Here is a 15,419-nt window from a genome sequence, read left to right as displayed (position 1 = left end):
ATGAAAGTGACAGCCCCTAATTTAAAATGGAGGGATGGCAATTTGTCTGACAAACTGAACAATCTGCTGATGCATAAACTAAAGGGCCTTTCAGTCTCAGTAGGAGGTAGAGAGGAATCAAGAGTAGAATATAATGGACCTGACATCCAAAAGACAGGTATTTGTCCTTCGGCTTTAGGCCACAAAACCACAGAAGCATGAAGGTATTGACATGTCCTCTTTTTTGATAAGGTTTTGACTTTCAACAGTTTGCCATTCATATATGTTTATTCACGTTTCCTAAATGAATGAACGTAATAAATTCTGTTCTGAACAAAATAAGATAAGATTTCAGTATCTGCTGGAAAGACATTTTCTGGCCTCACCTTAGAATGAGACATTTAAATGAGTTGTATTAGTAATTTGCATACAGAGCTGTATTGTGTGCTATTATGAGACACAGTAAGCCATCCCATGAGAAACACTGAGTAATAGCTATGATCATTCTAAATCCCCAAATTGTTCCCGTTGTTAATGCTGTTTCATGCTGCTGTTAATAGCTCAATTTCTGTGTGTCAGCATCCAGGTCATTAAAGTGGCAAAATGACTTTTGGATTTTTGAAATTAAGAACACAGACTGAAGAAATATTTAATAGGATGTACAACTGATCAGGGAAGGTGGGGGATATTAATACTGTGCTGTACTAATAATGCCCTTTAAAAAATGACAAGGAATGAATGGAATAACTTGTTGTAACTGTTGAATCACAGTATTTATTTGCTGCAGAACTAGGCAATATCCATGGGAAGGAATGTGCTAAAATAATGAAAAACAGCGCAACAGTGATGTCAGATAGAAATGTCACTTGTGTCGGAAATGGAATCCAAGACACCCGGAGCTCAGGGATTCCAGACCTCCGGAGCCAAAAGACACATTGTTGAATTGTGAAAACACTGAAATTACTCACTTCGTACACATTGAACTGGCTCTGCCCTCGAGCTAGCTCTCGGTAGCTAGTTGTGAAATCCCCAATGAAGTCATGGCTGGGACAAGAAATGAAAGGAAGAGAAACACTAGAAAAGATCAGGTGCATATAACAGGACACAATGGGAAGAAGATGGAACATTGTGATCCAAAGTGATTTTGAGTTTAGGGTAATATTACTTTAAAACTTTTATCTTAAACCAAGTTTATGTTTGAGGTTATACTTTACGTTTCCAGTGAAAATTACAGATAGTTCTTTGATTAATTGTTGAAATGCAAGTTACCAATTCATAAGTTGTAAGAATCTGTAACACTCACCTGCCGTCCCTATCCCAATCATACACCTCCACCTTGATAGTTCTGAGGAGAAAAATCACACACACTCAGGTTAAAACTGCATGCCAGACTGTTTGCCCACTTATCATGGAATTATAGTATTCTCAACTTTTAAGCCAACATGGACCAGAGGTCTTTAAAGTGCTCCTAAAAATGGAAATTTGATCATCAACAATTGCATGACAACTGGACAATCTTAATCTACCAAGGAAGTTGTTGTAATAAGTCAAAAGCAAACTATTAGTTGACTTTGTTTTGCCAAAAAATAATCCATCAATCTGTTCATTCCAGTTGTTCACAGTATGGAACTAACACCATGCCCCACCTTACTATATTTGGAAAGATCCATCAAACATGCAATGTGTAGAATTGATCAAAAAGGAACAAATTCAAACAATATAAAGTATATTTGAGCCCCTTTAATCCCCCTTTTTGTCTTCTTCATGGAAAACCATATGGACAGACAGAATCGCTCTGGTTATGATATAGAAGAAAAGGCAGTGCAGGAAGTGATGTGTAATGTACATTAGGGATGTCCCGATCTGATATTTGGATCGGATCGGCCGCCGATATTAGCAAAAAAATGCATATCAATATCGGATCGGCCTGCACGGGAAAATCCCGATCCGGACTCCCGATCCAGGTAATCGTATGTAGGTAATCCATTCCAGTTTTTTTCAGCTTTCCCCCCAAATCCGGTACGCGTTTTTCAGCACACCTAGCGACCTGTCCAGCATCCCACTATTTATTTTCTACTCAGCTTTTTTGTGTGTTTTGCTTTTTTAATACAGTTTACAATATTGTTTGCACTGATGGCTTTTTAAGCCTTGGTTTACACTCTTGTTGTTCAAGAGCAGAGCACTGATGCCAATTCAGTTTGTGTGGTTAATTGACTATTTATTATTTTGTGTTTATTTAACCCTGTTAAGAATAAACAGGTCAGCTTCTCATTACCAACCATTGTGGATTATTCAAACTAACCTAATTAAGTTGGCTAGTTGTTCTTAAGAGTAAAACCCTTTTCAACATGAGTATAACAACAAAATAAGTAAATATCTTTAATCTTTAATACATGCTTGGATCGGCCGGTATCGGTATCGGCCTATGCTAAAAGTTACAATATCGGTATCGGATCGGAAGTGCAAAAAGCTGGATCGGGACATCCCTAATGTACATCAAGGTGAGATGTTGTTTACTGCAACATGCCACCAAACAACAAAGGAAAAGCAGTTCTCTAATTTGTGAATGAGACAGAATCTTCTGCTTCAAGTGAGAATTTAAGCGCCCCTTCTTTGACACTGGTTAACACACTTTTGCAGAAATAAATTACTCAAGCTTGTTTTCAACACTAAGGCCAACTTGTAAAATGTCAGGTGGCAGTGTGTTTCTGAAAATGGTCTCACAAAATAACCACGTTCCTCCACAGCAACAATTTAATTATTTTCATTAATGCCCTAATTAATATGGACTGTAGACAGCAGCAACAGGTGTGTATTCCTGTCCATTTCATCTCATACAAGACTCATTCCTACGAGTGCCATCTTGCTCATGAATAGAGTCTGTTGGTTAGTTTGGTGTTGTAATAATAATGCACCCATCACCCTTAACCCTTAACAGTGTTGAAATTAATATATTTTATTATCAGTGCATGTCAATGTTTTGTTTGCAGTGGAGCAAAACAAAAACATTGTGAAAATAACTGAATGCTTATTCTACAAAGACATTATGAAATAGCCCACAATTATTGTTACCTTGTAAGAAATAATTGATTCATAGTGATACTTTAAGTAGACTATTGTGTTTTAATTAGTACAGGTGAACACAACAGTGTTAAATCTTATAATCACTCATGCAGCCAGTTTAAAAGACATCATGACATTAGAAAAGAGGTAATAGCCAAGTGTAAAGGTTACAAGATCATCTCCAAAGGGCTTAATGTTCCTGTGACCACTGTTGCTAATGTTTTTAAGAAGTTTAAGGCATATGGAACTCCAACATCTTTGGTGGGGTTGCAAGAGGAAAATTGGACTGAGATTGAACAGAAGGATTGCTTGAATGTTCGAGAAAGAACCAGGGAAAACTTCAATTCAAGTTCAAGGTACAATAATTTTAAGTCGCACAATCCGTTGCTGTCTGGATGAAAATGGGCTCCATGGTAGAAAACCCAGGAAGACCCCACTTTTAAGATGGAGACACGAAAACTGACTGAACTTTGCCAAAATGGATGTTTACAAGCCACAGTCCTTCTGGGAGAATGTGCTTTGAACAGATGAAACAAAATTAGAGTTTTTTTGGTAAATCACACCATCCCTATATTTACAAAAGAAAAAGCCTTCAAAGCAAAGAATACCATGCCTCCATGAAACATGGAGGAGGTTCTGATGTTTTGGTGCTGGTCTGCTGCCTCAGGCACTGGGTGCCTTGAATCTTTGCAGGTCACAATGAAATCAGAAGACTATCAATGCATTTTGGAGCAAAATGTACAGCCTAGTGCCAGAAAGCTGTCTAAGTCGCAGGTTATTGGTCTTCAAGCAGGATAATGACCCCACACATACATCAAAAAGCAGAGTGGATGAGAAGAAAACCTTGGACCTGCTATGAGTCCTGATCTAAATCCTATTAAACATCTGTGGAAAGAGCTAAAACCTGTGACTGGTCCAAACCATCAGTGGAGAAGTGGAGAAAAAGCAACGTTTCAGTTATATTCAATGTGAAATAAAGAATGGTGGATACCATATACTTCTGTCAGTTTCAACTTAAAGCTGTAATATGTAACTAGTTTTTTGTTATATTTGCCAAAATTGTCATTATGTTCTGACAGTAGAATATGATACAGATCAACTATGAAACAATCCAGTTTCTCTGGGTTCCACCAGTAATCATAATGCCATTTGCAAGAATCAACCGCTCCCAGATCAAAACAACCAATCAGGGCCAGGAAGAGTGTCTGAGAAGTGTCAATGACACAAACGCTGCTGGAAGCACCCCTCCTCGCGCAGCGCATACCGTTTGAAAGACGCGTCAAGCTCAACACAGCAGGTCGCACCAGGCAGCATAAAACTTCCAGTCAACTGTCAAAAAACATACGGATAAAGACAACATTTATCTACGTAGCCTATTGACCCACAGTAGAAGCAGAACAATCTAAGAAAATGACCAAATCAACCAAATTTGAGCAAGTTAACAAAATCGGACAGTTTAGTTGTGCTGTTACAACAGCAATTATGGTAGCCTAAAGGCACTCTTTCAGGTTTGATTGGGCTGCTGTAATTACTGTAACTGCAACTTAATTTAAAAGGCAGATTGCTCTCCCAGAGCTAGCTCCACTCCGCTACTGTAACACTCCTGGTGGGGTAGGACACCAGGCAGAGGACGGAGCAAAACCGCAGCGTATCGGTTTCCAGTCCTGGGTCACTCGGCAGCAGCTCTCCCTCCGCGCAGCGCCTGCTGTGCTCTCACCGGGTCAAACAGGCGTCCTCTGTTATTGTGGTTACAAGTCTACTTGTGCACGGCAGGTTTCTCTGTGGGGAGGGGCTTTGACGGCAGGGCTGGAGCCAGGCGGGGAGTTCCGGTCCTCTGAAATGATGCCAACGCGGAAGTAGCTTAAAACTGCATTCTATCAGAAGGCCACCAGGGGGCGACCGTTTTGGTGTGTCAAAAGGACTTCCATCTCAATACAAGTCAATGGAGAATTCACCAACTTCTTACTTGATTTCTAACCTCAAAATGTGTTTATGGTCTCAATCGCTAGTTTAAAGCCTTCTTCAATGCAGTATGATGTTCATTTGTGAAATTTTGGCCTCCCTGATTTTATATTTGATGATAAAGCAGGGTATGCATTAGGGCGTGGCTACGTCGTGTTTGACAGGTGGATTGGTTCACAGGGCGCCTCATGCCCCTCCTGATGCCCATATAAGTAGAATCCGTGTTTTTATTTTTCCCGGCATGCACCTAAAATTTTCAAGATGGCACTGCTCAGATCCGATACTATTGGCTTCTGAGCAGCAGTCCACAAAGCAATGGGTGACATCACGGATGTTACGTCCATTTCTTATATACAGTCTATGGCTGGAGCGCAGCAGAGAGGAAGGGAGGGACCAGGAAGTTGTACTCGTTCCAAATTACGTTGTTGTTTTTTTTTTAAAAAGGTGGAAGAGTATCAGTATTTTTGGCCATATACCTAATTAAAATCAACAACACAACAACCACAGAAAAAAAAGTTTTGAAATAGTGCTAAGGGAACCACTTTGTTCTCTAACTGGGATTCTTGCCAGTTTTAGAACAAGGTTGAGCAGTTTGCTGGATCTTGAAAGAGAAGAACTCAACTTATTTAAAGTGCTCCCTCAAAAAAAAAGTAACTTCCAAACTGCAGCGCATGTAAAATTTGAACATTCAAAAGAACATCAGGAAAAAGACACACTGATGACATTTAACACAAATGCAGAAGAAACAATGTCCCTGCAGAATAAAGAAAAAAAACTTTTCTTGGCACTTTCATTCCAGCGTCACATTGATCCCACCCCCATGTTTCCCCTCTCTCCCCACTTCGACTTACACAGACACCAGCCCAGATCCAAAGAAAGTAGAAGCAAGTGGCACATCAGAGACTCTTTCCTGTCACTGAGGAATTGAAAGATGCCTGAAATATGCCCAACTTCCTCCCTGCCACCTGGCCTCTGTCGTTCCATGGTGACAGTTTGTTCTTTTGAGGTTATCTTCAAGGCTGTGAACTAATGAAAATGTGCCTGTCACCTAGGTGGTAGAAACATGATGCTTCTCTTCCAGTGTAAGAAAAGGAGATAGGGTTGGTAAACATAAGATAGCAAGAAAAAAAAGAAAAAGCAGAGTCGTCCCTTCTCCTAACCAATCTAATTGCAGAAATAAATCTTGTGCTGGGCGTAAATAAGTGCCATTTTTGTGCGCTTTTGTGTTACACAAAAAGGACCTGGAAACTGTCATCATGCCAACTCAAAGCATTTTCCATCATTTCATTTCAAATCTGTGTATCCTAACTTCCAGCGAGTGAGACGGTAAGACCCTTGAATTGCCCCCTTGAACGCTCGGAACAATATACACTCCAAAACTAATCTGCTACCAATATCTTCAGCTACTATTCCAAGGCTTCTTTCATGAACATGACTCATCTTCAGTAATGGAAGTGCATATAATTGAGGGGAAAAAAGGAAACTACATTTGACACTGAACAATTCTTCAGCTCCAATTACAGAGATCTGTCTGTGATCTTTTGCCAGAGAGGAAAATAGACCGCGTTTGAGTCATCCAGGCTAGCATGTTAATGAGGAAGAATTGATTCTTTTGATGTTTTTAATGAAAAAACTGCATTAAAATATATACATTGGGTTACACCAACACAGGAAATGAAGGGGATGTGAGGGATATATATATATATATATATATATATATATATATATATATATATATATATACTGGGAGAGACTTTAAGATTTCTTCACACATCAGTGGTTGAACAGAATATACCACAACTTGAAAGCGTTTTCCATTTCTCTCCTCTCTCCTCACACTCCCTTATCCTCTTCTACTTGACTTACTCATCTGAAACAGGGCCTTTGACATATTGGATTTCTGTTTTTCCTTCTGTAACACTGCAAGTATACTTGCCTTCCCTGTCTGGTGTCTCTAATCTTTCCATTCTCCTCTCCTATTACCCTCTTGCTTTCCTGTCCTTCTACTTTCAACTTCTTTGCCAAAATTAATTCTGTTGCCAGAGTGCATGTTAGTGTGGAGAGATGGATTTATTCAAGGATACCTCAGATACTTGCTGTCATTAGGGATTCAACTGGATCCTGCCAATTGAAGGACAGTCTGCCTAATCACTGTGCCACCCTGTCGCCAGCGAGCAAAGTTGGAAAGGTGGACATGTTTTTATCTTTGTCTTTGTGATATTTTAACAGGTTACCAACAGATCTGCCTAACATACAGTGCAAATATGGTCCTCAGCAATATTTTCAAATCACGGATTTCTTACTGCTGTTTCCAAGAAATAACAAGCCTCTCATTCTCTATGAAAGACATTGTGTGGCAACAATGAAAGGTGAATTGTGCAGGGTCAAATTAAACAATTTCATTGTGGCTATTGCACATTCTTATGGAAGTTGCCTTAGTGGCAGAAATGTTCAAAAACATTCAAGATGATTTTTTTTCTCTGATAATGAAAGGTTAATATCCAAAATCATAATTTTGTGATTTCTTCCACGTTACTTTTTCTGTTCCCTGAACTAATCGTGTTGTTAAACCAGTGTTTTTTTGAGCTTTCAGCGTCCTTTTTTTCCCTCGAACTTTATTGAGTGAACAACACACATTTGATTTGGTCTCAGATGTTGGTGCAGTAATGTGGCTGAATGTCACGTATTGCAACTTTAAGCATTTTAGTAATGATTATTTTTCAAAACACAACATAGCTTTGACGGTATAAACTTTTCCTTGAATTGTAACTGAATTGAACTGTAGCAGTTGAGTTGTTTTGCTTACTCTACTCTCAGGTTATAGCTGCAGTAAAAACTATATCTGTAGTCATGTCTCCCCTGCTTGGTTTGGGGGTGTATTTTCAGTGGCACAGACGCTTCTGAATAATCATGGAAACATTATAGGAACACTACAGTTAGCAGTGTGTCTCTGCGATCCTCTTGCTCTTTCATGACTACACGTTGCTACTTCGATAATGAAGGTGATAGTATATGGTTTAGAGAATACTACAGATCCAAAAATGAAACTGACAGAAGGGGGGGACTGAGAGAACTAGGAGCAATTACAAATCTGTCTGCTTGAGCACCATGGACAGCGCCATGGATTTATCAATACACATCACAGTTAGGCTACTGATATTTCAGAGCCATGGTTGGGGCCATGGATTATAACTTGCAAAGACTTCAGTCAGATAAAGGATCAATGAATCAGGCAGACTAGACATTCAACTGAACAACCCCTCTGCCCCTGCCTCTCTGCTATGAAGGGATGGAGAAGAAGGAGGGCAGGGTAACAAGGGGGATGCATTTTAGTCGTTTTGCTAACAAGGGGGATTGCATCCCCCCTCATCCCCCTTAAAATTTCCTGCTGGATACAGCCATAGTAGTCACATGACATCATAGAAATACTTTCCTTGGCCTATAGTCTGGTTGAAATTAAGAAATGTGGAGATAATGTATTGCTATTTAGTTTGTTATTTTATTTTACTTTTGTTGAACAAAGTTTCCTTATTCAACTACTAGTGCTTATAAAGCATCAGTCAGCTAAAACCAATACCACACTGAATTAATTTCTGGCAAAGAAAAGTATTCAAATGTATTACAAAGTCTAACTTTTTTGACAAAGGATTTTAACTAACTATAAAGACCAACCCTTTGGATTTCAAATCATTTTCACTCAGATGGAGCAGAGCACATTAAAGTCTGTGTGAACGTAAATGAGAGATTTCTTTTACACATGTTTCTGTGTTGTGACAAACTCAGAGTGCATATTTATTATTGCTTTACACAGACTAACATTAAGGACTTTTAACATTTAAAAGTGGTCTGGATATTTTCTCCTCTTTGTAAACAGCACTTTAGACTAAGCACAAAATATTGAAGATGCAACACAGCATTGGCCTTTAAACAAGTCTGTGAATGGACAGTGTAGGTGGGCAGCTCAAATGAAGTGCAGCTGTCAATGAGATCTTTACAGTCAGCTCCATGCCCATCCCACGGGGACTTGCATTGTTTTAGGATACAAGGCTGTCACTCAGATATAATTAAGAGATTAAGATTTTCTATCATCTCATTACAGAATTAGAGAGTAAGAGTTAATTTTAGGATTTTATAACCCATATTTGTATGTAATGCATGATGAAATGATGTAACTAAAAGATCACCAGTCAAACCTCAAACAGTGGAAAAATGTGACAAAGTGATGGAAATATGACATTTATATGTGTGCAATGTATCAATTCGAAGAGAGCCACAGTCTTCTCATCGGTTCACACAGATATGAAGTTTTTATCGGCTGCCATTTTTCGTCTCCTCAAAGGAGCTTAAGTGATGTTTAATTCACATGCTTCATGTACATGATTTATTTGCTAAGTCTATCTTGTCATGTTCTATTAATTGATATACCAAGTTTTTCACCTCAGCCAAGCATAAAAACCTTTAACTTATAAAAACGTATATTTTGACTTACTTTTTACCGTGTCTGCCTTTTTTTTTTTTACGAGCAAATTGAGATGCTCATAAAAACAGGTGAAAGGAAACTCTCTTATTGATACAGGTCTGAAGTATACTCTTTCATTCATACTATATGTAAAAAGGATTCAAACCACAAAAGTTTAAAAGAATGAGCATTAATAGTTAAAGCCTGTAGAGTAGGCACAGTGCTTATTTGTCTGCTTCGACAGAAGTCATGCCGTGGGTTGGGTGAGTTCATCATTCTCTGTTTGTTCCTTTAGACATGGCGGTTGGAAGCATAGCAGATCTTCAGTACTCTTTGCTGAACTTACTTCACCTTCTCCTGTTGCCCTTAAGTGCATCATGCAAGAGCAACATGTCCAAATTAACACACTAATCTAGAGCAAAGTAAATCAGCATTAGGTCATCCATTGACATACTTGTGTGGTCTTGTACTTTCAACAGAGAAAGGTGCTTCGATACCTTATCCAACATGCTGGACTTTGAGTAGCGTGCCAACCCAGATAACGAGCAGTTAGAGCAACAGTCACTGCAATAAACACAGGGAAGCTTCTGATTCATGCAATCTACACTTTGTTTGTGACTGTTCTTTAAATGTCATATTTAAGTGATTTAACTTTTTCTTTTTTCTTTTTTTTCCTTTTTTTTTTATTTTTTTACAGTAAATCTTTATTACATCAAATTTCACAGTTCCCTTTTGATCAAATCAGTCATCAAACAAGAAGCTGTGTTTGTTTTTGCCTGAATCCAAATGTCCAGAGCTCTCTGTCCTAGCAGAGTCTTGAATTAAGTGGGAAATGTATGAGTCTCGAGTGTTCTCCAAATCTACAATTCATCAACTTTACAAGAGACCTCAACTTTCTGCATTTCTGATTTTCAGAGAGTCCACTTGGGATTCAGATTCCATTAAAATTCACTGAATAACTTTTTTTGTTTATTAAGATCTGAAGAGTTAGATTGGTAAAGGTTGGTTTTCGTCCATCGTTGGTGTGAGGATCTTCAGTTGAGGATTTCATGTGAAAATAATATTGGCAGTGTTAATCAACTTATATAAAATGGAAACATCTACTTTGCATTCAACCACATCAGGTACATGTAAACAGTTTCTTGTATACGTTCCCAATATCATTACAGTGAAGAACTGTCCAGAAAAATACTTCACTACTGAGGTTAGGGTTAGGGTTAGGGTTAGGGTTAGGGTTAGGGTTAGGGTTTAGATTTGGGTCAGATTTATCAATGACTCACCATTAATACAATAACGGTCCCGTCTCATTTTATACCCTCACTGTCGAGGGCCCTCACAGACTTTGTGTGAATATAGTTAGCATGCCACAATACAATACATATGATAGGAGTCCATGTGCAGTCAACAAGTCCGAAGGCTGGATATCCACATTCAGCCTTTGACAACAACTCCTTGGGTCTTGCAGAAGAGGTGAGCCATGTCCTCAGGGTCTGTGCTTACAGTTAATCACAAAAAGGCAAAAATAATGTTGCATTGCGGTCTCTATCAAAAGCCTTGTTTATGTCACTGAGTCTTCAACAACTGAAAGACTGGGGTCTTTGATACACGTAATGGAAATTAGTCTGAACTGGTTTAGTTGATTTTTTTCCTTGGCTCTTTGGGGTCTGGGTACCATATTAGCGCTTTACAAATTACTGGAAGCTTTGCTTCAGTTGATGGATGTAAACAGTAATTTCATAGATTACAAAGAATTGACAGCCTCTAGAGCTGTGTTGCCGCATGAATTCAGCTTGAATGATAATGTACCATCCCAGAGGTTTAAAAAATTGCTAGTGGGTCTTAAGAGCTATATAATTAAAAAGACAGATAGAACTTCCCACCGCCCCCTATAAGAATATGGACTCGAAAAACAAGCTAACACTGACAGACAAAGTTTATTCTTCACCCAAGCACAAGTGAATAACCTGTTTATAGTGCTGTCTTGATGATATTTCAAGACTTGCAGCATTTCAGACTGTTTCAGCTCATGGCTTGTCACATTTCATTATATTCTTGCTCTGTGTGTGTGTGTGTGTGTGTGTGTGTGTGTGTGTGTGTGTGTGTGTGTGTGTGTGTGTGTGTGGCACAAGAGCATTTTAGGAAATGCCCAGTTCAGTCCCCTGTGTATGATCGGCTCTGACAGGGTAGTGACCCCTTTTTGAGCTTATGTGTGATTGGCTGGCTGGCACAGTTTCACCTAATATTTACCAAATATCAAAACACTTCTGTAGGCAACCCTGTACATCCATGAGGCGATCCCATAAGTAGCTCTGTTCCTGTCCGTCTGTTTGGGATTTATCTCGGCACACACCAGGTTCTCAGCATTCTCAGTAATTAGAGTTTAACTGCATCCAAATAAGATAGGACAGACACCTTTGAGAGAGAGGCGAAAAGGAGGGAGAGGCAGAAAAAAGATGCAGTATGCCACATGAATTATTTCCCTTCACAAAAGTAATCTGTCTGTCACTCTTTCCTTTCATCATTTAGCTAGTTTTTTCCCCCAAGCACTGTCTTTTAAATTAGAGGCAAGCCAATAAGCTGGGAGCACAAAATGAATTTGTATCCACTCTGACACAACATGTCTACTTTAATTATTTGCCAACTAGTAAGACCAGCCCAATACTATTTTAGACAAAGTGTAAAATACAACCTTATTTAATGAAAGTGATGTGTTCAAAATATTTTTGAATTGAACATTTACATTAATTCACTGTTGTAGTACTTTCTTATCTTTTGTTTTTTGCTTAATGCCAATCAGATGACACTTTGCAAAGCCCTGTCCCACCGTCTGTTGCTAGCTATAGCTCCATGAATTAGTTGAAGACACCATACAAGGCTGATTTGTTGAAATATTTCTGCTGCAGCCTCACCACCAATAATCAATGTAGGAGAGTTAGTAGCCGAGCACCATTGTTCTTCTTTTGTAGTAAAGAGCTAGTTTGTCCATAGTATTATAAGTATGTCAAGGAAAAATGTAAGATCAGTCTTTTCAAACTTGCCTTGTTTGGTTGCTAAGATTACATACTTTGACAAGCAAGACAGAGGTACGTTTTATGCTGTATTTTCAGCCTGTTTGTTTCCTTTTTAACATTACAAAATTAGAGGCTTTTAGGTGGTGGACCAACTGATGTTTGTTGAACGTAATGTAGTCTTGGCGTATGTTAACTTACGCAAATCTAATAAAGAGCAGGACATAAGTACTGCTAACGTTACATAAACTCTGATATAGTAGCATCCCGGGTCATGCAGTGGCCACATTGCCAATTGGAATTGGCCCTTTTTTTTGCAATCTGTAACCCCACGGAGTAACACTTGGTTAGGTAGTAATCTAGTTAGCAGGACATACCAGCATTTGCAGCTTACATTAGAGAAAACAAATATATTGTTTATTCCATTCCTTACACTTGTACTCTCACATTTTTGGTATGTAAATGTGCAAAAAGCTATGCATTCCCCCTCTGTATGCAGAGAAATCCAAGGCTTGACAGCCTGCTGTGCCTAGTTACAGCTACTAACTGTAACTTTGCAATCAATTTTCAATTTACACACACTTGTATCTAAATTTAAACCTTTAATATTACCTTTGTATCACTTTGGGATTATCGCTGAGGAGGAAAGTGCTGATAAGAGAAACGACACAAGAGCGCCAGTTGAGATTAAAGAGGCTCATTGTGTGGGACCTGGCTATTCCAGCAAAGCTCAATACCAAGGAATGTGCTAAGCACAGAGCTGCTTCAAAATAATGTGACATTAAATAGAATAGGAGGCTTAACACTGCAGCATGTTGAACTAATATTGATTTCTGGTGGTTAAACTCATCGATGTTGAGGGTGTAGTAATGGCTGTCATTAGTACGCTGTTTGTCATTCAATTCTTGATTAGAGCCATGAAGACCATCAATAGATTGAGCCAACAGAAATCGATGGAGGCAGAAGATGTCAATGGGGCCAATGTTATTGACTATGCAGGAAATGATAAACAGCAGCTGTGGGAATCTGAAAGGGTAAAGAATAAGAGCACTGTACCTGTCGTAGTCGCCGTTGCACAGAGCTCGTACTGGGATAGCGAAAGGCTGCCACACAGGATTTAATGTGTTCTTCACCACCTCTGTTTTATGGCAGATAGTAAAACTAGAGGAGGGGAGTGGAGAGGAGGAGAATAAGTATGTGTCAAAGAGACAGAGAGAGAAAATAGCTTATTAATTGTTAATTATACAAGCCAGAGCAAGAGTGATATGCAAATAAAGGGAGGAGCATGCCATGGAAAAGATAAAGGCTACAGGAGAGACAATGTGAATGCCCGCAGTGACAGAAGAGATGCTTTTAAAAGGGCTGTGCCCAGCTTTGTTTACCACTTGGCCTGTCTCCCAGTTATATTGTGTTTTAGACCACAGAAAATAATTTCATATTTCAGTCTGGCTTTTAAATCCTATCCCTTGACCACAAGTGTGACAGTGATATGCAAATGTTGTTCTCTGATATCTCAAATGTTCCACAGAGCAGCACTACCTAAATTCCTATCAAATACTCCCCAATATCCTCTCGAAAAGCAACAACGCATGTCACCTTTTTTTTCTTCATCTAAAGCCTTGGATTACTTGTGGTGCACTAAGTGCCTCAAGCCTTTTGAACCACTGTGAGTTCTTTAGCCACAGAGCCCTCTAATTTGTACCCCCCTCTGGCACTAACAACAGGCACTTCAAGCATGTCTGTGGGGATCCATTTCCCACTCTGTTATGTATTAAAAAAAATACTGAGAAAAGCCAGAAGATGGCTAATGAAGCACTTGCTAAAGCATCTCTGGCTAGATAGAGCTGACGCTACCACAACTTCAGAGCCCCTTGGGAGGCTGAACAGCAATCTGGGAAAGCATGAGAACATGGGAGAGTGTTACACATCCTTACGCAAATTGCCTCAGAAACTGTGTTTTTTCTACTGATGGGAAATGCAGATTCTGTTTTCTTTTCCACTTGCTTTTATGCTTCTTTTTTTTAATTAATTGCTTTTCTTTCTTATTTGCTCCCCTCGAGTAATTTATGTAAGGGATAGTCATGGGAGTTGTGGTTGTGTTGTGTGAACAAGATACTTGCCTCTGTGCAGTCTCTCAAGTTTTGCATGCCTCAGTAACCACTGAGGATCTTCTCTCACTGTGTGTACATTCTCATATCACTCTGCTGTATTGCATCTTTTCTAATGATTATGTTTTTGCCTCCACCTCTTTCTCAGATGATTTCTATCCTAATGTTTTATTATGTTACAGTAACCTTTATACCCTGTCATTTACAACTCATTTTTCAGGCTCTAAGTGAAGATAATAATAGTGAATTTACCCTACTTTGCATAATGCTACCTAGGCTTTGTTAGCACAAAAAACGGTGGTGTCAGTGTTGCTCTTGATAGCATTTATTACACTTTACATCTTTTGTGTGTCTCTGGGGGGTTTCCTCAAACAGTGGTCCACTGGCAGCACCTGCACCTGTAGCTTACTTCAACTTCAACAACTTGAATGAGGAAACAAAACATAAAGCACTCACGTTCCATCCTCGTTGCTTCTGTAGAAAACCATGAAAGGGTCTGACTTGCCGAAGAAGTCTTTCTTGTCCAGTTTGTTGGCACAGAACTGCATAGTGGCGCTGTCCTACAAAGATACATAAAGATGTTGACTGAAAAATGGGAGATGGGTTGGGGGGAAGGGTATATCATACAGTAAGTACTCCATGATAAAAGAATAGATGATATTATTCATGTGGCCTATTTCAGTCTTCTTCCCCCACTTCCTCTCTTTTATCTCAACAGTGTACAGTGGGGTAGCAGATGGAGGCAGCTGTGTGTGCATCACACAATCAGATAATGACTACTATATGCTGGAAATGATTCTTTTCATTTCAAAGATGGAAATCGTATGGTGTATGTTTGTG

The 15,419-nt window shown here is 39.1% G+C and overlaps 1 protein-coding gene across 3 annotated transcripts in view; it reads right to left on the bottom strand.

The window, feature by feature from the left end:
- Nucleotides 1-15,419, bottom strand: part of cpne5b (copine Vb) — a 137,173-nt gene that overhangs the window by 21,134 nt on the left and 100,620 nt on the right. For all 3 annotated transcript variants that reach the window (XM_062444962.1, XM_062444970.1, XM_062444978.1), the window contains 4 exons: nucleotides 15,036-15,139; nucleotides 13,528-13,632; nucleotides 1,283-1,324; nucleotides 948-1,023 (listed from right to left, as the gene is read on the bottom strand). In XM_062444962.1, coding sequence (XP_062300946.1) covers nucleotides 948-1,023; nucleotides 1,283-1,324; nucleotides 13,528-13,632; nucleotides 15,036-15,139 — 327 coding nt within the window. The remainder of the gene's footprint in view (nucleotides 1-947; nucleotides 1,024-1,282; nucleotides 1,325-13,527; nucleotides 13,633-15,035; nucleotides 15,140-15,419) is intronic.

This window comes from Scomber scombrus, chromosome 3 (assembly GCF_963691925.1).
Source record: "Scomber scombrus chromosome 3, fScoSco1.1, whole genome shotgun sequence".
NCBI lineage: Eukaryota > Metazoa > Chordata > Actinopteri > Scombriformes > Scombridae > Scomber > Scomber scombrus.
Note: the sequence above shows the minus strand (reverse complement) of the source record. Positions and strands in the feature narration are given on the sequence as shown.